This window comes from Sinocyclocheilus rhinocerous, unplaced genomic scaffold (genome assembly GCF_001515625.1).
Source record: "Sinocyclocheilus rhinocerous isolate Xijiao unplaced genomic scaffold, SAMN03320098_v1.1 scaffold591, whole genome shotgun sequence".
NCBI lineage: Eukaryota > Metazoa > Chordata > Actinopteri > Cypriniformes > Cyprinidae > Sinocyclocheilus > Sinocyclocheilus rhinocerous.
The window spans coordinates 15,869-38,867 of NW_015641476.1; the positions used below are offsets into that span (position 1 = coordinate 15,869).

Sequence of the window (22,999 nt, forward strand, 5' to 3'; positions counted from 1 at the left end):
TGACAATAATATCACTTATCGCAATTATTTCTGGGGCAATATATCGCACAACAAAAATTTGTTATCGTGACAGGCCAATGTGCAGCACAGCAGAAATAGATTCCGTGCGGAAATGATCGCAGCATGACTGCTGCAGACGCGCACCGCTCCTGGAGCGCACTGCCGGAGCGCAATCGCGTGCAGTGTGAACGCTCTGATCCGTTAACATGGGCGCGGACAAAATACGCACCACAGACGGAGTGTGTGAACCTGGCGTTAAGTTTGTATGCCCGCCCGCCCGGTCTGTTCTGTTCTCGTGCTCCATTTAGGCGCGCTGCATTCTGATTGGTTCGGATAGCATACTGCGGGGAGGTCGGGGGCGCGCAAGTTCAAATCGCGATTTTATGACGTTTTCGATTATTTTGTCTCGTCGCTCCGGGACATGGCATCACGTTCCGCGATTTCTAAATCGCTTTATGGCACGATTTTCCGCGCCCCCGACCTCCCGCAGTATGTTATCCGAACCAGCCCTATATGGAACATAACTAAAATATAATATAATGAAAAACATCCTTGACAACACACATAAATAGACAATTTGTGGTTCATTTCTGACTAAAATATGAAGCCAGTGTAATCTTACCGAACCAAAACAATTGTAAATATTCAGCTGTACATATTTCCACAGGGGAAGTAAAACCTGCTGTTTTATTACATGCTGAACTTCCCATTAAAAGCCCTTCATCAATAATTTCAATTATTCAACAATTTGAAAGAATGAACTAAAATATATCATCCAAACCACTGTGACAGTCTTTTCCTAAATGTTACTCAAGACCATGAGTAAATATCCAAACAGAGATCAAGCCCAGATATCAATACATTAACAAGCCTAAAAACACAGTATTCCTTCACCAGGCATGACGTTATGTTATGTTGTTATGTATTGTTATGTTGGAGAGCTGAAACACTTATTATTAATACATACAAATTAATCCTTTATAGAGGCAGATGACATTATCTTTTAAAGGGGTCATATGATGTTGCTAAAAAGAACATTATTTTGTGTATTTGGTGTAATGAAATGTTTATGCGGTTTAAGGTTCAAAAAACACATTATTTCCCACATACTGTACATTGTTTCTCCTCTATGCCCCGCCTTTCTGAAACGCGTCGATTTTTACAAAGCTCATCGGTCTGAAAAGCGAGGTGTGCTGTGATTGGCCAGCTATCCAGTGCGTTGTGATTGGCCGAATACCTGAAGCATGTGACGGAAATGTTACGCCCCTACCATACAGTGATGCCATGTCCCGGAGCGACGAGACAAAAACATTAAAACCCATTATAAACGAGGCATTTGTTGCATCCAGTGGGGACATAATTACGGGTTATAATGACTTATACTGTCTTTTTTACGCATTGCGCCGCGCGCGCCGCGTAAACATAAAACCATGGCTGCATTTGTGATCGGAGAAATGACAAAAAAAGTCTAACTCTACACTGCCCAAAAACTTGCGTTTGAATTGTCAGTGGCAAATTCTTTAAATATAAAAAACGTACTTACAATCTGTGAGTCAGAACAGCCGGCATTGTAGTCTACTCTACCAGGATCAGGAAACAGTCCTCCATAAAATGTGCTGCACACATCTGAATATTTGGGTTGAACTGTTCTGGAACAGTGTTATAAATACAGCTTAACCACTGATTTCTAGTCGTGTCCTCTTTTGGAAGGCCAAACAAAGTAGTTTCGCTTTCACCACGAAACACACAGCGTCTGCACAACATGGCGGCGGTGGCAACAATACTACAGCGAGAATAAAAGTTATGCCTTCTTTCTTTGCGTGAACATTTGGGCGGCGTTATGCAAATCTTCCCACATCGTGACGTAGACATGTGGGGGCGTGTTAGAACGAGCCGTTTTAGGTAGGCGTGGTTGACTTAACTTTTATAAAGAATATCTCTTTGGATTTGAGACTTTAGTCTTTGCAACTTTACAGATCTTCTTTATGCACCAAGAGCTTGTAACACTCCAAAGAGAAAGGAAAAATTTTAATCGCATCATATGACCCCTTTAATGAGCCATTAAGACAAATGGCATAGTATTTTCATATGTGGATGAAATATGAAGATAACTGCAACTGGGAGCAAAAGAAGTAACACTGCCTCTTATTTGTAAGGGTTTATTTTTCCAAACAGATGATGGAAGAGCACAGTGAAAGAGAAGATGATGTGGAAAAAACACTGCAGCAGTTTGAGCCATGGTGACATTAATAATCCAGTCTCTTTTATTTCAGATGTCACTGATTTATGGGAGTCAACACCACATATGCCATGCTCCCAGAGGGGGCACATTGAAAATGTTATTGAAAATGCAAAATCTGATCTAGTTGGCTGTTCAAGAAAGCAAGAGCTGCTGACCAATTCCCTCTCAAAATGATGAGGCCAGCTTTCCCATTTCCAATCAAATAACAACATTTGCTTCGATAATAATGCCATAAATCACAACACAAAGACAACGAGGGGTTTGATAAACAACAGAAAAGGAAAAGTACCGATGGCATGTGGATGTTGTCGTTCTCACCTTCTTCAACAGAGCTAGAGATTATAAAACACATCCTAAAATAGACATCTTAGACACGGTTAAGCGATAGTGACAGTTCATGTTGTGTATCAGTAGCCCATTGGGCCTGGATGTGCTGGGACAAACACACTCTACTGAAACTGCTAGCGGCGGGCTATTAGCCTCTTCAGTTAATCAAACAATGGCTTCTACCAACTGAAATTTAGCGTTAAAACGAACATAAACAGCACCACTTACCTCTATACACGTCGGAAAACTATCCCTCTAGGACTTAAGCCCCTTTCCAGGGAACAATTTTCGTCGACAGAAGTAGAAAAGTATTGGGGAAGCAAATGAACGTCAGCGGAGGATTGTGTGAAACTGACAGTCACACAAACCCGAGAGGGAGGGAGAGAGAGAGGCCCGGCGCTTTAGCCGCCCCGCTAACTGACGGATATTTCGACGATTCCGCATTAAATATATGAGGATACGCACGCGAGTTACAATATCACACGTTAAACGTCACGGCGAGCTAAACATACGGAGAGGACATTTTATTTAACAGTCAAATGTGGCACGAATTCCTCCCCGTTTGCCCTCGGGTGCAAGTCCCCATTCGTCCATTAGAGCGCTGCTATGTGTGTATGTGTATGTGAACGGCGCTGCTGCTGCGCGCAAGCGAGCGTTTCGACATTTTACGACATTCTCCCATCCTTGACGACTCTCGAGGACCACAACATTACCTAAAGACTAGTTGAAATTTATATCGTGAATAACCCATGAATGATCATAATCGCTGACTACTGACTCTTGTGAATCTATATAGATTTGAATGCGATTTGTGAGTCTTGACTGGTGTACGTTACTGTGTTGTATTAGGTAGCTGGTCGCCTCATGCTCTCTAGTGGCAGAATGTGGCAGCACCACTGATCTATATATTCTCTATTATAAGATCAGTGGGCAGCACTCATGTACATATGATGCAGCTACATAAACTAAAGTTTTTAATAGTGTTATTGGTCCAATGATGAGGTGCCGATTTTTATTTATTTTTAAACCCTTAAACCATGGGGATAATTTATGTACGATTTTCTCAGTAATTTACTATTAGATTCCCCATACTTTACCATTAACTGTTATTATTCTGTATCTCAGTGTTTGCATTCTTTTGAATCCGCTCACCCAAGATTCGTTCAGTGCATAGAGGGTCAGTGTCTATTTCTGAAGGTTACGCCAGTAGGGGGCGTCAAGTGAACATTTTTGTGTGTTCTGAACCGAGTCAACATTTTGGAAGGAGTTGTGTACGTATCTATCAGAGAGAAGAAAAAAAAACTAATATCAGATTGTATAACCACTTTTGATATCATCATCATTATTATGATTATTATTACAAATACAGATTCAGTACATTTTTGCTGTACATAAACGCAAATTATTAGCTACTAAATTTCTACTGTAAGTTTTTTTTTGTTTTGTAGACTGTAATTATGTAATGTCTATAATGTCTATGATAAAACAACTCTCAATGTTTAACTCCATATAAATGTTTTTCTCTGGCTTTTGTTTTATTTATTATTTAACCAACAACCTTGTTAAATGCAGTTGTTCTATACTTGTTGGAATAATTAAATTCACAGCAGATTTCAATCTTATTATCTTAAAATTTCTGCATCCACAGATCTACAAGACAGAAATAATGTTAAAGCATCATATACGCTTTCCTTCATGATGCCAACTAGCCTGACTTTCAAATATTTTTAAATGCCGGTGTTCTGACGATGTGTGCACCTGGACACAGCAAGCCGACTTCAAAGAACTAGCAGCGAATACAGTGCCAACCACTAATATTGGCACCCTTGGTAAATATGAGCAAAGGCGGCTGTAAAAATAAATCTGCATCATTTATCTTTTTGATCTTTCATTCAAAAATTCTAACCTATCACTGAAGTTAAACAATGGAGTAAGTTCAGTGCCGTGTTTTACAGAGCTACACGTGAAACCGGAGATGAAGAATGACTGACAACAAGCGTCCCTTTCGTTTCAACCAATCGAAGTCGAGTATTCCCCCGAGGCAGTGGCCAATCAGAAAGAGCGGAGCGGTATTTGAATCACCAGCAGGCCCTTTGTATTTTACGGCTTGTTTTGAGTTGAGTTGAGTTGGACGGAGAACATTAAGCGAAGCTAAACGGTCCTTTTAAAACGTTTTTAAGGTTTTATTTAAGCAAGGGCCCTCACAATTAGCGTATTCGCCATGGAAATTCACGCTTTGGTGAGTATTTGATGCAGAAACATGTTTTTGATTTATCTGATAAAGTCTTGCTATGTGTAGCGTCAAAACCGCTTCAAGTTCGCTGGTTTAAATTGCTAAGAGTGGTGTTGAAATGGCTTTTAGGAAGATTCCTTCAGTTTTAATTTCCCTTTCCCGTACAGCGCAATGCAAACAACCCTGTTTTTATCGGTGGCAAAGGCGGCCCTGTAAACGGCGCAGCGAGGAGGGCCGTGTTTGGCGAACTGTCCAACTTTAACGTTACCCACAAACCAGTTCAGACTAAGGTGCGTGTCTTTATTTACCACCATGCAACGTGTGCATTTGAACAGCATGTTGTTACATATTACTCTTTCCTCTGCTTTTCAGAAGGTTCAGCCCGTGCTGCCTGTAAAACCAATTGCTGTTGCGCAACCCAAACGTTCCCATGTACAGCACGAGATCCCCCAGCCTGCCCCAGCGTTGCCCCCTGCTCAAGCTGATGTGAGCATGAAGGTAGAGGAGCTCTGTCAAGCCTTTTCTAACACTCTCTTTCCAGTCGAAGACATCGATGAAGGGGATGCTGACATGCCTCAGCTGTGTCCTGAATATGTGAAGGACATCTATGCGTATCTGCGAAGCCTTGAGGTACCTGACACTTTTAAAAATTTAACCTTTTTATTTAACCTTCATGCTTCCTACAGCTGCTGTCCTCTTGTTCCAGAGTAAGCAGTCTGTTCGTCCTCTTTACATGCGTGGCTATGATATCAATGGACGGATGCGCGCTCTCCTGGTTGACTGGCTGATTCAGGTGCACTCAAGATTTCAACTCCTGCAGGAAACCTTGTACATGACCGTAGCCATCCTTGATCGCTTTCTCCAGGTACAAGTTACCCAAAAGTTATTACAAAAGGAGTAGCTCTTTACAATAAGTTTCCATTTGTTAGTATTAGCTAACATGAACTAACAATAAAAAAAAAATTAGCTTCAATATTTACTGATACATTATTAAAGTCAAGTTGTACCTGATAACATTTAATGTACCCATTTTAACACACTTAAAATGAGCAGCTGCTTTTTCTTTTAAACAATTAAAAATGTAATGAATATACTAATAACTGATGTTTTGCTCATTGTTGGTTAATGCATTAACTAATGGGACCTTTATTGTAAAGTGTTGCCAGTCTTGAGGCAGTTACCTGCGTTCCTACACAGTATGTAAACTGCTATATGGATGAGGTCTTGGAATAATAATGCTTGAATTAATCCATAAGCGTTATAGTATTACAGATACTTTGTCTGGGTTTGATGTTAATTTGTATGAGGTACAGTACCAATCTACAGTATACCAGCATTTATTTGGCAACACAATAGCATGCATGTCTTAATGTAAAGGTTTTTATTTATTTTTAAATGGAAAGTGTAGGAGCCCTGAGTTAAACCATTTTTTCTTTCCCTTTCAGGTCCAGCCTGTGACCCGTAAGAAGCTTCAGCTAGTGGGTGTTACCGCAATGCTGATTGCTTGTAAATACGAGGAAATGTATGTGCCGATGGTTGGGGACTTTGCCTACATTGTGGACGATGCCTTCACAAAAGCTCAGATCCGAGAGATGGAGATTCTGTGTACGTATCTATCAGAGAGAAGAAAAAAAAACTAATATCAGATTGTATAACCACTTTTGATATCATCATCATTATTATGATTATTATTACAAATACAGATTCAGTACATTTTTGCTGTACATAAACGCAAATTATTAGCTACTAAATTTCTACTGTAAGTTTTTTTTTGTTTTGTAGACTGTAATTATGTAATGTCTATAATGTCTATGATAAAACAACTCTCAATGTTTAACTCCATATAAATGTTTTTCTCTGGCTTTTGTTTTATTTATTATTTAACCAACAACCTTGTTAAATGCAGTTGTTCTATACTTGTTGGAATAATTAAATTCACAGCAGATTTCAATCTTATTATCTTAAAATTTCTGCATCCACAGATCTACAAGACAGAAATAATGTTAAAGCATCATATACGCTTTCCTTCATGATGCCAACTAGCCTGACTTTCAAATATTTTTAAATGCCGGTGTTCTGACGATGTGTGCACCTGGACACAGCAAGCCGACTTCAAAGAACTAGCAGCGAATACAGTGCCCTCCACTAATATTGGCACCCTTGGTAAATATGAGCAAAGGCGGCTGTAAAAATAAATCTGCATCATTTATCTTTTTGATCTTTCATTCAAAAATTCTAACCTATCACTGAAGTTAAACAATGGAGTAAGTTCAGTGCCGTGTTTTACAGAGCTACACGTGAAACCGGAGATGAAGAATGACTGACAACAAGCGTCCCTTTCGTTTCAACCAATCGAAGTCGAGTATTCCCCCGAGGCAGTGGCCAATCAGAAAGAGCGGAGCGGTATTTGAATCACCAGCAGGCCCTTTGTATTTTACGGCTTGTTTTGAGTTGAGTTGAGTTGGACGGAGAACATTAAGCGAAGCTAAACGGTCCTTTTAAAACGTTTTTAAGGTTTTATTTAAGCAAGGGCCCTCACAATTAGCGTATTCGCCATGGAAATTCACGCTTTGGTGAGTATTTGATGCAGAAACATGTTTTTGATTTATCTGATAAAGTCTTGCTATGTGTAGCGTCAAAACCGCTTCAAGTTCGCTGGTTTAAATTGCTAAGAGTGGTGTTGAAATGGCTTTTAGGAAGATTCCTTCAGTTTTAATTTCCCTTTCCCGTACAGCGCAATGCAAACAACCCTGTTTTTATCGGTGGCAAAGGCGGCCCTGTAAACGGCGCAGCGAGGAGGGCCGTGTTTGGCGAACTGTCCAACTTTAACGTTACCCACAAACCAGTTCAGACTAAGGTGCGTGTCTTTATTTACCACCATGCAACGTGTGCATTTGAACAGCATGTTGTTACATATTACTCTTTCCTCTGCTTTTCAGAAGGTTCAGCCCGTGCTGCCTGTAAAACCAATTGCTGTTGTGCAACCCAAACGTTCCCATGTACAGCACGAGATCCCCCAGCCTGCCCCAGCGTTGCCCCCTGCTCAAGCTGATGTGAGCATGAAGGTAGAGGAGCTCTGTCAAGCCTTTTCTAACACTCTCTTTCCAGTCGAAGACATCGATGAAGGGGACGCTGACATGCCACAGCTGTGTCCTGAATATGTGAAGGACATCTATGCGTATCTGCGAAGCCTTGAGGTACTTTACACTTTTTAAAATGTAACATCTTTATTTGACCTTCATGCTTCCTACAGCTGCTGTCCTCTTGTTCCAGAGTAAGCAGTCTGTTCGTCCTCTTTACATGCGTGGCTATGATATCAATGGACGGATGCGCGCTCTCCTGGTTGACTGGCTGATTCAGGTGCACTCAAGATTTCAACTCCTGCAGGAAACCTTGTACATGACCGTAGCCATCCTTGATCGCTTTCTCCAGGTACAAGTTACCCAAAAGTTATTACAAAAGGAGTAGCTCTTTACAATAAGTTTCCATTTGTTAGTATTAGCTAACATGAACTAACAATAAAAAAAAAATTAGCTTCAATATTTACTGATACATTATTAAAGTCAAGTTGTACCTGATAACATTTAATGTACCCATTTTAACACACTTAAAATGAGCAGCTGCTTTTTCTTTTAAACAATTAAAAATGTAATGAATATACTAATAACTGATGTTTTGCTCATTGTTGGTTAATGCATTAACTAATGGGACCTTTATTGTAAAGTGTTGCCAGTCTTGAGGCAGTTACCTGCGTTCCTACACAGTATGTAAACTGCTATATGGATGAGGTCTTGGAATAATAATGCTTGAATTAATCCATAAGCGTTATAGTATTACAGATACTTTGTCTGGGTTTGATGTTAATTTGTATGAGGTACAGTACCAATCTACAGTATACCAGCATTTATTTGGCAACACAATAGCATGCATGTCTTAATGTAAAGGTTTTTATTTATTTTTAAATGGAAAGTGTAGGAGCCCTGAGTTAAACCATTTTTTCTTTCCCTTTCAGGTCCAGCCTGTGACCCGTAAGAAGCTTCAGCTAGTGGGTGTTACCGCAATGCTGATTGCTTGTAAATACGAGGAAATGTATGTGCCGATGGTTGGGGACTTTGCCTACATTGTGGACGATGCCTTCACAAAAGCCCAGATCCGAGAGATGGAGATTCTGATTCTCAGTGAGCTGCACTTTAAACTCGGACGTCCTCTGCCCCTGCACTTTCTGCGGAGGGCTTCAAAGGCTGGGAATGTAAGTTCAGGTTTTATGATCCCTGATTTGGTTTGGCAGATTTGTTAGAGCTTCAGATGTTGAGACATCTTTGCCTTTTTACGTCTACTTTTTAGGCGGATGCTGAGAAGCATACACTGGCAAAATATTTCCTTGAACTGACACTACTTGACTATGACATGGTCCACTTTAACCCTTCTGAGACTGCAGCTGCTGCTCTGTGCCTCTCTCAGCTTGTGCTTGATGGCCAAAAATGGGTAATTTTTTCTTTTTGTTGTAATGTCTTCTATACCCTCCCCCATCAATTTGTCTCTTTGTTCCTGTTCCAGTCGCCAACCCAGCAACACTACTCTACCTATGATGAGGCCCACCTGAAGCCTATCATGCAGCATATTGCCAAAAATGTGGTTATGGTCAATGAAGGGCTCACAAAGCATGTGGTATGCACTTTATTAGTCACTTGTGCATGGGGGTATGGTTCTACTGAATGCTCTGATGTTGTCCTTCTCTTACAGACAGTGAGAAAGAAATACTCCAGCAGTAGGCTCATGAAGATCAGCCTTCTTCCCCAGTTGAAGTCGTCACTTGTGACGGATCTGGCTGCTCCTCTGCTGTCCAGATCTTGAGAATTTTTATGTGGGAATGGACACTAAAACCTGCACTTTATTTTGTTTCAGCCATTTTGGGAGATGGACTGCTGCTTTTTAAACGAATGTACATATTCTTGGATCGTCTGTATAAATAAACATTTGTTTCTACTTTTTATAAAGATTAAATTTTTAAACTGAGGATTTAAATTGGCTTTTACTGTTATAAACTTGCTGGAGCTGTGTTTTTGCTTTACTACTTATTGGGCAAATTGAAGCTGGAATCCATTAAAATCCAAAGATTTAATACCACTTTCTGGCTTGTGTGTTGATACTGACAGTGACGTGTTAGTCTTGTTGAACTAAAGACCCAAAGTCTTTTCACCTGCTGTCAATATTGCACGTGTGCTTTTAATAACCTTCAGTTTAATTCCAAAATGAAGAAAAGGACAAGCTTTCAATGCATTGGGTCTCATTCACTAATTATTGAAATATGAGTTAAGGCGACGTATCTGTAACATTTCATATTGACACATTTATGAGGCCACAATTGTGACTAAAAGGAAATGTGAATTTTAGCATGTATATGGTTTCAATTATTCCTACATTTTATATCAATTTTAGTATGAAAGTTATTGAATCATTTGTGACAATGTTAATTTCACATACAAATTTTTCTATGCATGGTTAGTGAACAAGACTGATTTTCTATTGTCCAGTGGGCATCTGTTAAATCAGTAATTATACTTCTTAAACAGTTCATCAACCTCACCTGCATTCTAAAATGGTCTGAGATTCAGCTGTAAAATGCCAGCAATATCTATGTAAACTTTACAGCGAACGTATTCACAAAAAATTAAGTCATCTTAACTGCAGTTTTCTAACTTTCAGTTACTAATATGTATTTCCAAAATACTTAAAAGGAATGTTCTTAAAAGTCACCATTAATAACTTCAAGTTAGGATAACCTCTAACTTTTAAGTACCCAAATTAAGAGGTTTAACTAATTTATTGGGTGTCCCCCAAATAAAGTTCCAGATGGAAGTAACAATGATCGTCTAATCCAGTTCACTTTAAACGTATCATAAAATGAAATGAGGGTAAAATATGCCAGCATAAAAGTTTGAATTTTGTATTAGACAAGGCAACCTCATCAGTAGAATAGTATACAATCAGACACCACCTGTCACTTTATTCTTACGAATAAAAAAATATGTTCTTAAGTATATGGGAACTTCCTAACATTTTTTTCAAGAATTGCACTTAAGAACATTATGAATTGATCTTGAGAACCACCTTAAGAAGATTTTCATGGATCCAGCCTCTGATTCTTCACTGACTAGCACCTTGGCGAATGTTGGTGTGGATGATCTGACCACTACATTTGTATGATGTCATACTGATAAAACGTTTCATAACTATACAGTAATAATGTGCTGATTATGTCTTTGATGCATGGAAATACCACTGTAGTTTAAATTTAGACCGTTTTAACTGTTTGCATCTTTTGCACAATGACACATTCGGCATTGTTCTGAGATGATGACCTTCAAAAGCATACAAACCATGGTTTTCTAGAGCCATAGTGCATTTTATACATTAGGGTTTCTCTTAACAAGATGAAAGGGAATAACATGTAAAATGGTCCTTAGCAGCAAAACATTCCCCACTAAAACCATTGATTTAGACATGACTTCAAGAAATTGGAGAAAAAAATTAAAATAAAATAAAAAAATGATGAACAGCAGGTGACTCTAAAAGGCCTGTTCCCACATAAAATGGCTACTTCATCTCTTCAAGTGAATTAAGATCACCTTAAATATCAATGACAGATGAACAAACCACATCAGAAATAAACTGCAGAATGCTATAATATAAATACAATAAATAGTTTTGATCAGTGCTCACAGGGACAGTTCAGTATTCAGTGCCCTGGAGAAGTTTCGTGTCCGACCGACCGGCGTCTGCCCACATGGCCTCAAGTGGCACCAGAACACAGAGCTTATGAGGAGTTTGACCACAGCCACGGCACACCTCGCTCCTTCCTTCATTATCTCAGTTTCCCCTCCTTTTTTGTCCTTCTTCATCTAACAAGTCCGCTGAGGTTCAAGTCTGGTCCCCTCATTAACGGCAGAAGAGCTTAGATCTTAGTCACGTAGTTGTTTGGGAAAAGGCCTTGTTTACCTCTCAGCCTCCCTGTCCACCATCCAGAGGCATCTAGACATAAACAAATAATGGGCAGATATCATAATTACTACGTTCTGCCACAATAAAAACATTTGTATTACGTAAAACAAGCATTTTGTACCCTCTCACCTTCCTTAATGATGTCAATGATGTCATCTGCGTTGAAACTGAGCTCATCTGTGTCTTGGGCATCGTAGGCATAAAGAGCTTTACACTGAGGCACCTGGGGCTTCGGCTTGGGGGCTGGTTTGGGACGGCCACCTCCTGGAGTGGGCCTGTTTGTGGACTGTCTGTGGGCCCTAGGAGAAAAGCACAGAGGACATGAACTGATGGAGTTGCATGTGATGCTTCTAATATTGCAGCAACCACAGGGACATGCTTCTACGAGTGAAGGTAAGTGTGAAGTCAACTAGGCTCTTAAAGCACCGTATAGCTGCTGTTGAGAGGGTTAGCTGTCTGATTTTGTGGTGTTAGTTCATGTGTTCCCCACTAGGTGGCGACAGATTCACATTTATTCATCGTGTCAAAAGTCTTCCAAATAGACTTCATTCAGTTGATCCTCCACCGTACTTTTAAGCCCAGAATTTTTTTTTTCAGCTGTTGCGATTAAAGGTAATTTGTTAGCCCTTCAGCCTTCATGATGCGTCGGCCCTCATCATGACTACAACAGGGAAAATGTTAGAAAATGCCCAACCCAAAGTCCCTAACCTTGTTGAAGTACAAGGAAAAAACTCTCCTATATAAGTCTCTCATATAATTAGATATTCACAATCTGAACTCTATTCAATATCATTGAATAACTACGTTCAAAAGTTTAGGGCAAGTAAGGTTTTTTTTTATTTTTTAGAAATTAATATTTCTATTCAGCAAGGACATTAAATTGATCAAAGGTGACAGTAAAGACTGTCATTGCAGACTGTGCATTGTTACAAAGAAACTCTATTTTAATAAAATGCTGTTCTTTAATCATGGTTTCCACAAAAATATTAAACATCAAAACTGTTTTCAACACTGATAATAATAAATGCTTCTTGAACACCATATCAGCATATTTTGTGACACTGAAGACTGGAGTAATGGCCATTAAAGCAATAAATTACATTTTTAAATATTTTCAAATAGAACAAAGAGCTTTGTTCTATTTGAAAATATTTTGAAATGTAATTTTAAACTGTAATAATATTTCACAGTTTTGCTGTTTTCATTTTATTTTTGATCAAATAAATGCAGCATTGGAGAGCATATTCAAAATATTTCCACCGCTAAACTTCTGAACAGTAGTGTAAAACAAACTTGAATTTATCAAATGTGATAAGGAAATGGAAATCCAAAACAAGACTGAGAGGATGCAATGGTTTATTTGAAGTTGGGCATCTCTGGTTTTGATCGCTATTCCACAACCACTGAACCACAACCACTGCCACCTAACAGAAACTACACACATGCTCAGACTCACATTCCTCCATTGTCAGATGGTTGTCGATTTCTGCTACAGTAAAGAGATACATGCATGTTACATTGAAATGCAGATCACTGTTTTGTTTGCATGGATAATGTCTGGTGATGAGCTCCAGTTTTCTATATCATTTCAAGTGTGTGTGAGTATGCTGTGTGCTCTCACCCTGCGGCCCCTTGGTCTGGTACTTTGAGGAAATCCAGGTTGGTTTGCTGGGGTGCCTGTCTGCTGCCTCTGTCCTTGAGCTGACTGACATTAGTAGGCAGGAACGGACGGGCCGTGTTTCCATGTGTCGGCCTCTGATTGCTGTGATGTTGCGAATTTCTCTGATTGACAGTATGATTTGCGTTCTTCAGCCCTCCATTCTGGTGAGCAACTGCTGGGAAACACAAGAGCTTAAGAAATTTTTCAACAAATGCGTATTGATTGAGGTAATGAGAAGATTAGGAAAGTCAATGTCAGAGGTCTTAATGTACCTGGAGGGCCGGGTGCGACTCGAGTTGGGGTGTGGTGGTGCGTCCTGGACATGCTGGGACGGCTTTGAGTGATGCCCTTCTTAGTAGGACCTGAATGATTGAATTTGGGTGCATGAGATCTTGTATGAATAACAAATAACATTCATTTAAATGATATTACATGATTTTTTGAGTCATCACTCACGTGAATTTTTGGCCAAACCCGGTCCAATGCTGACCTGCAGCATTTTGTTTGAGGGTCGCAGCCCAGCTACATCCCCTTGACCTTGGATGAACTGCACTTGTCTGGACCCTCCGGCATTCCAGGGTCCCCATCCTTCTTTCTTCAGTTTCATTTCAAGCCTGCAGGTCCAATCACAGTCATTCATTAGTGTACAGTGGCCGCAACAAGTATTTGGACACTTGAGCAATTTAAAAATGCTAGAATGTCATTGCATTAAATAATAAAATATTAAAGCAAATGGTGTTTATTAAAACACAAATAATTGAAAAATTAAAATGGAAAAGAAGCAACTGAAACAAAAATAAACAATAATTTCACAAAACGAAATGTATTAGGTATTTACACTATCATTCATACGTTTGGAGTCGGTAAGATTATTAAAAAAAAAATAATAATACTTTTATTCAGCAAGTATGAATTAAATTGATCAAAAGTGACAGTAAAGGCATTTAGAATGTAACAAAAGATTTCCATAAATGCTGTTCTTTTGAATTTTCCATTCATCAAGGAATGTGAAAATGCACCTTTGCCATCAGGAATAAGTAACATTTTAAAATATATATTTAAAAAAATGGAAAATGGCCCATTTAAATTGTAATATTATTTCACAATATTAGTGTTTTGACTGCATTTTTGATCAAATAAATACAGCCTTGGTGAGCATAAGAGACAAAAAACAAAAATGTATTTAGACACTTTTAGTCCAAAAAAAACAAATCTTATGTCTTTTCACTTCTTAATTAATTCTAAAGTCATGGCTTTGCTATAACCGTAGCTACATGTGAAATATATTTCAACCTACGTGGTGCTAAATTTGAGAGGTAGCTTTTTCTGTGTTCTCTCTTCGTATCGGCGTGCCAGTAAACTGATGAACTCCGTCTTGAATACACACTCCAGCAGGCTGTCATACTCCTCCTCGTGCAGGATCATGAAGTCATCCTGCATTGTGCTGTAGGGGAGATAAATGTCTTTTAAAGACCTGCAATATCCACATTTGTTTGATCATTCAACATGAGAACAGTCTTTTATTTCAGGTTACACGTGTTGAGGCACTTTTGGGGGTTTCCATAGACACACAGGATGTCGGGGTCACAAAAAAAGCCAATGATACGGTGACTGTTAAAGTTTCCATGTCTGGGACACATACAGAGATGCCCTGCTTCACCCAATAAACTTAAGTCCTTTCTAATGAGTTTTTTACAAGGTGTACTCTCCCTTCCTAGCAACACCTGGTTCACATTATTGACAACCCCCAACTCCAAAACCAAAATATGCAAGGTTGTGGGGGGCTGGTACCTCATCCTTGGTCCTTATTTGTTACGTCAGTAATCTAGGTTCCTTTGAGAGAGTACTGGATGTTTGATCATTTCCAGGGAATGCTAAAAAAACCCGATACATTTTTTTTAAGAGACCGAAGTTTTGTATATCACAGACCTCGATTCAACATGTGTTAAGTAACAGCGCAGATGACGGCTCTAACAACCAGACTGGGCCTTCGATGTCTCTACGCCTATAACTCTGCAGATGGTTATGCAAGGCATTTTGGGACTACATACAGGCTCTGTTTTACATATGGGAGGGAAGTTGCAGCCATTTGGCTCCTTGTGGCCTAATATACAGATTTTTACAGTTCCTATTCAAATGACTGAAAATGTATGCCGTTTCACCTGAAGTTTTGTTGTAACTTGCCATTACCTTAGATGAACTGACTGAGCTCGTGCGCTGACGTACCTCAAAGAAACAGCCATTATCTTCTCTACGTCAATTTTGCGCTTCAGGACTTCTTTCACCATCCCTTTCTCTGGCCCCTGCTTCACTTTTTCTCTTCCAATCAGGTAGACGGATTTAGGGGTGAGGATCAGGTCTCTCTTGATGCTCTGAAGAGAAAAATACAGTTTTAGTCACCTATACATGCATATAATGCTACATGTCAGCTTGGCAAAATTTGACAAATTTTTCAATAGAATCTGTGTGCTAATTTTGGTAAGCTCACCTTAAACCGCCTGTCGAATTTGTTGACTTTGTCTGCAAAATCGATCTTCTCCCTCTTGCCCACAAACTGCCTGAGCTCAGGCCGGTCATCCATACCTAGGTAATCACCCACAAAGTTCCTGTTCAAGCTGTGCCTTCTTCTCTCCTTCCTGTTCAGCAGCAGATCAGAGGCTGGATGTGGATAGAATCAATGTTCAGTGTTATTTTCAAAAAGCTTTAGTTCTAATGCCATGTCCCGCCACTTACAAAAAAATGAGACATCGGGAGAGTATGCTTGAAAATAAATATGAGATGTGATGTGTGAAGAAAACAAGAAAAATAGTAAAAAAAAAAAAAAAAAAGTAAATGTCACTTGTTAATGAGCATCATTTTTGAGCATCATTTCCAATCAAGCTGCAATTTTGTCAAACGATACAAAAAACTGAAAATAATTAAATGTATGTGATATAAAATGTTAGCTATAAAATGAGCAGAATAAGTCATTTTATTGCAAAAATGTTTAAAAATGTCATTTTCATCAAATTCAGAATTTGATGAAAATTAATTCAGCTTTGTTTCATGTATACTACTGTTCAGTCGGAAAGAATTTTTTGATAATTTTTGAAAGACATCTCACCAATGCTGCATTTATTTGATAAAAATACAGTAAAAAAAGTAATATTGTGAAATATTATTACATTTTAAATTAAATATTTTCTATTTTAATATATTTAAAAATTAAAAAATTAAATTTTCAGCAGCCTAGTCTTCAATGTCACATGGTCCTACACAAATTTGATTCTAAAACGACACATTTATTTATTTATTTTAAACAAAGGTATAATACTTTTAATAATAATACTTTTGAATGAACCCAATCTTTTGCATGAAGTGTATGTCCGCAATTAGATATTGTTAATAGCTATTAAATACTTGTGACAGTTTGAAAAGTGTTTTAATAAAGTGCTTTTATTCTAAAATTGGCCCGAAAGGGTGCATAGATGAACAAACACCCAAACAAGGTGGAAAGCGGTTTTTGTCTTTGTGTGTCTATTATTACTTTTAAATATAATGACAATAATTCAGCTGAAAGCAGCAGTTGAGGTCAGACTCCAAAGATATACAGGGGAAAACCACTCAATTCCTCTTTTAACTGTGACACATTCTACAATGTTCTACTATCTCATAATGTGTTTGTCTTTGTATTCGGCTGCTTGTATGTAAAATCTTAACCTCGCTCAAACAACTCATCTGAAGCTTGAACTCACCCTCCTCTCTCATCTGAACATATTTCTTGCGTGCACAATATTTCCTCCAGGCCGTCTGAATGGCTCTGGCATAACCATCAAATTTGCGCTCTCTCGTCTCCTCCAGCAGGAAGAGCTGTGAACAGAATATAATGCAGGCTGTGAAAATGAATCAATAAAAAGGGCTCACAAATTCATCAGGTATCAGTTTGAATCAGTCAAACGAATTATGAGCTGAATCCACATTGTTACTGATTTAGTGCAAATAACAATAGCGAACATAAATAGTAATCCATTACACTAAAGGTCACTCTTCATTGGAGCCGTGTTAAACAGTCGCATTATGACAGATAGTGGGTTCAGTCTGTCCTTGTCATACAACAGTTTCTCTCTTTCTATTTCAGTTTTCATATTTCTCTTTCTCAGTAAGCAGGTGTTCAGAGTGTCCTGTGGTCATCCCATAAGGCTTTGAGCACTGTGCAGCTCCACTGTGCTTCCTGTATGTCCTCAGAACACACTGTCACAGCTCTGCTGCACTGTAGACTAAACATCAGATCCTATCATTATCACAAAGGCCTAGCACTGTCTCTCTCACACACACACACACACAAACAGCTGGCACAGGATGAGAAATTATAAGACAACACACAAAGAAATCCCTTTTTGTCTCCCACCCCACACACAAACTAACATACTTCCACAAACCTCCCATTGATAATCATTTTAGTGTTACAGCTAGCTGATAAATAGCAATTTTATACTAATTGTACCATTTTGTTTCAAACAAAAATTTATATTTCAAATAAATGAAAAATAAAACACTAAAAACAATAATTTTATATGCCCAAATATATTGTGCATCCCTACTTACTATTAAGTACTTACAATAACCTGTCCTGCATGTCTATACTGTTCAAAGGTTTGGGGTCAATATATATATACATATTTTAAAAATATTAATAGTTATATTTAGTAAGAATGCATTCAATTGATCAAAAGTGAATACATTTATAATGTTACAAAATATTTAAATTTCAAATAAATACTGTTATTTTTCTGTTCATCAAAGAATCTTGAAAAAAAAGTATCTTGGTTTACAAAAAAAAAAAAAAACACATTAAGCAGCCCAACTGTTTTCAATTGTGAAAAAGCAGAACAATCAGCTTTACCATCACATGAATAAATATATTCAAATAGAAAACGGCTATGTTAAATTATGAAATAATGTAATAATATTTCACAGTACCTATTACATTTTTAATGCATTTAAATCAAATAAAGCCTGGGTGAGGATAAGAAACCTTATTCAAAAGCATTAAAAAAATCTTTCCGACCCCAAACTTTGAATGGTAGTGTATGGAGGGTTTAAATGGCTTAAAATAATGTATATTGAAATAATATCACAATATCAAAATAGCAACCACATTGCAAATAACTTATTTTCTCCCCTTGTAATTTTATGGTAAAATGTGGCCTGGACATTGTTTCTTGACATTGTTGGTGAGATTCATCCCATCAGACTGTTAGGATGTCTCACGCAAACACTGTAAGACTCACCTTCATCAGCTCTCAGTAGGATGAAAGAGTTCATTCTGGCAGAGCGACTACTGCACGCACACTCTCTCTCTCTCACTAAAGAAATTCCTGTAGTCATGAACTAATTACTCAGTGTCAGCACCTTATCTCAAGAAGGAGTTTTGTTTTGAGAGGCTGGGCAGTTCACACCTGGGCTCTTCCATATTTAATATTACACACGCACACATAGAAAAGGCCACGTTTTAACACCTATATGCCAAATTCACACATCTCTGGATAATCTGGTGCATTCATGCTGAGCCACAGAGCCTTATTCTGTGGGTCTATGTATACGTGTGTACATCTAAATGTCAACAGTGAGATCACAGCACATCCACAAGCAGTGCTTTCATAAGCAATCCAAAAAAAAAAAGCGCTGTGGAAAAAGCAAAGCTGTCTTGGACATAACAGAAGCAGCTTTACCACAGCACTGCAGTTGTGTATCAGATCCAGAGAAATGTTGACCTAACAGTGCTGACGTGGGACCGGCCCAGTGTCCCTCCTCCTTCCCTGCTGACTGCCCACTATTCATCACCACTCTGAGCTGAGCTGATGTCTGCGAGACAAAGGCTGACTTTTACACTTCACCTCTCTCCTGCCATTACAGCACAACTGAAATGTTAAATCTAGACCAAAGCAAGAAACAATGTTCTGCATGCTGCTGATAGGAAAGCTTGTGTCAGCTGTTGCTAGTGCATCTTGCAAAAGCAAAACATCAAGAGAAAAAGAGGTTTGTTTTTAAACGATAAAACTTTAGTTGAACTGTTCAATATTAAGACAAAAAGTATGTGGACACTTTCTGGCTGTCAAACCTAAAGTATGGTCACATTAGACTGTGTGCCATTAACTTTCATTCATACGTATATGTAAAAGTGTGAGAGCTGGAATGCAAACAAGTGCGCAGAAGGGTCCTATTCCAACATTTGGTGAATTCTGTCATGTGAAGACTTAGTGAAAAGATGTTTGACTAACAGAGGATCAAAATGTGCAATACTGACTCTTCAAAATGGAGCACACATTGTAATTTATATGTACTAATATTTGTTAAGATAACTTTGTATATCTTTGATAACTTTGATATCATATTCTGTTGCTGAAAATTTAAATTGAACTTGTCCAAACTTGTCAGATCTTACCGACTCAGGGGCTTTGATGAAGATTTTGGTATGTCCGAGCTGATACTGGTCTTGGTCCATGTTTACGGAGCGCAGGAGATGAAGCACACCCTGCCTCTCATCCCCGCGCCATGTCGGCCATGACTCCTTCGTCAAAATGGCATATCTGAAACAGAGAGAACACGAGGAAGTTTTCATCATTTGGAGAATGAAATCATATATTTGAGTAAAGTATGCATTTTTCATTCATGCAAAAGTATCAAATGCTCAGTTGAAAGTCTTCTGAAGTGGAGCCTCGTGTAAATAAACTGTATGAACATGAAGTGTGTGTGCAAGATAAACACTGGCAGGGTAGAGTAAAAAAATAACTCTAAAACCAATAAGACATTTAATATTAACACACCAAAGGATGATACAGGTTTTAACTTTTAAGTAAAAAGTTAATAACCCAATGAAGCATGTGAAGTAATTGGTGTCATCATGGAAAAATTAGACCCTTAAACCAACACAATGACGTCTGTCGCTGCACACTGAGATGAAGAACACACACAAGAAACTGCCCAACTATTGGCCCAAAACAAAAGATGAACCAAAATTTATCAACATAAAGTGTCATAACACACACTTCAAAAATCTTTCTTCCTTGTCTTTCTGATGCTGTTTCTTGTGAAAATGTGGTGTCTTCTCACTGGATAACAAAATTGTAGCGCCAGATGTGACCATATGCTCTCATTCCATGATGTTCTATGAAGAGCTCACTGCCAGGCCTTGAGGATGAATTTTAAACTGTCTTTACCTTTTCAAAAACTTGCGGAAGACTCTTCTGTAAGCATAGCCGGCACGTCTTACTCTTATATTCTCCTTCAGACCCAGATACTCCACCTGGTGCTTCACTCTAGAGAGAGAAAGATGGAGAGGAAGCAAGGAAGGAAGGAAGGAAGGTTAATATTTACAGCAACAACTCAAAAAGCCCCTTTACAGAAATTTTTCTCAGCCTGTTGCAATTTCATAGAGAAAATATGGCATTTCTGGTGGTTTCCCCTTCAGCCTTATCAAAATAAATGACTCTATAAATGCAAATCCTCTGGTGGCACATCCTGAGAATGAAGCTGAGTGCTACTTATACTGCCTAACAAGAACAATACTTACAAACCTCATAACAGGAAGACCATTAGAGTCTGAACAATACAATGCACAGAACATTTCATTCCACGTTTCGTTCCAAAAACACTATGGCCAAAGAGGAAAAATGCAGGAAAATAAACAAACAAATAAAAGGTGAAAGACCTGCCGAGACAAAGGACAACCATGCAGAGAAATAAAATCGGAATCCTTTTGTTGCTACTTTCCTTTTCAGTTTTCCATTTTGATTTACAATACCCTTCAAAAATGTAGTATTTTTTTTTAATTCAACAAGGATACATTAAATTGATCAAAAGCAACAGTGAATACATTTACAATGTTGCAAAAGATTTCTATTTCAAATAAATGCTGTTCTTCTGAAATTTCTATTCATCAAAGAATCCTAAAAAAAAAAAAAATATCACGGTTTTCACAAAAATGTTAAGCAGCACAACTGTTTTGATAATAATTATAAATGATTCTTGAGCACCACTTCAGCATATTAGAATGATTTTTGAAGGATCATGTGACACTGGAGACTTGAGGAATGGCGGTTAGATTTTTCTGTTAGAATGTTTCTGTGATTTTCCCCGGAAATGTTAAAACGTATAATAAAACAAGCTCAGATGTCTCATTTAAGGCAAAAGCTACTTAGTGAGGATGTTTTGCTCTCAAAGCACTGATTTTTATTTTACTTTAACATTAATAATGGCCACTTTCACAAAATTTAATAATTTAAAGGGGTCATATGATGCGATTTCAATTTTTCCTTGCTAATCAATATCCCCTTTAATAATGCTTAGGAAGGAAGAATTCAACTTAGCCATGACCGTAGACACTCACCGGCTCTCCTCCCAGTCTTTGGGTTTCTTGGTCTCATTGGGTTTGATACAGCGGATGTAGTGAGGTGTACACTTCATCAGGGTGCTCACCAGATCATTGGCTTGTTTCTGTCATTAGAAAAAGAGGATGTGATAGAGCTAAAACACCTAACAGAGTTACTTATGTGAGAGAGAGAAAAAAAACACAATTAAAACTGAAAACCACTTCATCTACACAGACAGCCAGGCAGTGTAGTATATGAATAGAAACAGATAGAACCTACAGAGGTTCAGAGACCTGCAAAGAACCTCAACGCAGAAATGAGACTCATCTCACCTTGATTTTACTCCCTGCTGTAGTGGGTCTGCCTTTTTTCTCAGCATTGAGGTTTTCTGGGAACAGGGCACGGATGAAAGGTCTAATAAAGAGAATGAAAACAGACAGGAATGATTTGGGGTTGGTAGAAAAAGAGAGGAATACAGCAGGAGAAATACAGACTGTAACAGACAGGAATGTTTTGAATCATTTCTCCGCTGCAGACCAGGGTCACTTGAATTCCTCCGAGCCACAGTGCACATTGTTTCGGAGATCAGTATCACTGGGACAGTCTGAATACCTGTGACTTTTAATCTCTGGTGCTCACTGTCCATTTGTCTCACTAGATTTTACAGAGATTCAGCATACTGCAGTAAATGCATTATTATTGGTTTCCTTGTAGTATCTGTATTTTAATATTCATAAAATGTCATTGTATGTGGAGCTTGTTTAGCTCAAGTGTGCTCTTTGAGCAGATTTTGTACCAAATGCCAGTTCGTTACAGAACAAAAAAAAAACAAAAAAAAACATAGGCGTCTACTCTTATTAAGGAAAATGTTCTGGGCTCAAATAATGATAATAAAGTCCTCTCTGCAGTATCTGTAACACATAACAGGTTTAAATGCAGAAATCAAGCTTATATTTTAGGTTAAAGACAAGTTTTGTGTTATCTCAAATAGAAAGCTTTCACATGAGCATGCTTTGTTCTTAAACCTCTTTATAGGGTTAAAGGTCAGGGAGTGGAGCTGCGGGGCTACATCTGTGCAGATAGACAGGAAGCCCTGCTTTGTCACTGAATCAACAACTAAGATTTATTTTTCTTCTGTTCTGTGCATAGGACCTGCATGCCGGTGCGAATGAAGTTCCCCTGTG

At 38.4% G+C, this 22,999-nt stretch overlaps 3 protein-coding genes across 4 annotated transcripts in view; 2 read left to right on the plus strand and 1 right to left on the minus strand.

Moving 5' to 3' along the window:
* The first annotated feature begins 4,659 nt into the window (after positions 1 to 4,659).
* LOC107755008 (G2/mitotic-specific cyclin-B2-like) lies at positions 4,660 to 7,122 on the plus strand. The gene is made up of 6 exons (XM_016571652.1): positions 4,660 to 4,808; positions 4,970 to 5,092; positions 5,175 to 5,432; positions 5,509 to 5,667; positions 6,248 to 6,407; positions 7,055 to 7,122. The coding sequence occupies exons 1-6, from the start codon at positions 4,791 to 4,793 to the stop codon at positions 7,120 to 7,122; spliced, it is 786 nt and encodes a 261-aa protein (XP_016427138.1). The 5' UTR covers positions 4,660 to 4,790.
* Positions 7,123 to 7,220: 98 nt separating this feature from the next.
* LOC107755053 (G2/mitotic-specific cyclin-B2-like) lies at positions 7,221 to 9,827 on the plus strand. The gene is made up of 8 exons (XM_016571694.1): positions 7,221 to 7,375; positions 7,537 to 7,659; positions 7,742 to 7,999; positions 8,076 to 8,234; positions 8,815 to 9,051; positions 9,147 to 9,287; positions 9,360 to 9,470; positions 9,546 to 9,827. Exons 1-8 carry the CDS (start codon positions 7,358 to 7,360, stop codon positions 9,654 to 9,656), a joined length of 1,158 nt encoding a protein of 385 aa, XP_016427180.1. The 5' UTR covers positions 7,221 to 7,357; the 3' UTR covers positions 9,657 to 9,827.
* Positions 9,828 to 9,898: 71 nt separating this feature from the next.
* Positions 9,899 to 22,999, minus strand: part of LOC107755051 (unconventional myosin-Ie-like) — a 50,973-nt gene continuing 37,872 nt past the window's right edge. For both annotated transcript variants that reach the window (XM_016571691.1, XM_016571692.1), the window contains 14 exons: positions 22,148 to 22,229; positions 21,833 to 21,939; positions 20,664 to 20,762; positions 19,889 to 20,033; positions 17,199 to 17,313; positions 15,953 to 16,122; positions 15,691 to 15,836; positions 14,762 to 14,908; positions 13,921 to 14,078; positions 13,737 to 13,826; positions 13,426 to 13,639; positions 13,261 to 13,293; positions 11,934 to 12,103; positions 9,899 to 11,834 (listed from right to left, as the gene is read on the minus strand). In XM_016571691.1, coding sequence (XP_016427177.1) covers positions 11,758 to 11,834; positions 11,934 to 12,103; positions 13,261 to 13,293; positions 13,426 to 13,639; positions 13,737 to 13,826; positions 13,921 to 14,078; positions 14,762 to 14,908; positions 15,691 to 15,836; positions 15,953 to 16,122; positions 17,199 to 17,313; positions 19,889 to 20,033; positions 20,664 to 20,762; positions 21,833 to 21,939; positions 22,148 to 22,229 — 1,753 coding nt within the window. In that variant the 3' untranslated portion in view covers positions 9,899 to 11,757. The remainder of the gene's footprint in view (positions 11,835 to 11,933; positions 12,104 to 13,260; positions 13,294 to 13,425; positions 13,640 to 13,736; positions 13,827 to 13,920; positions 14,079 to 14,761; positions 14,909 to 15,690; positions 15,837 to 15,952; positions 16,123 to 17,198; positions 17,314 to 19,888; positions 20,034 to 20,663; positions 20,763 to 21,832; positions 21,940 to 22,147; positions 22,230 to 22,999) is intronic.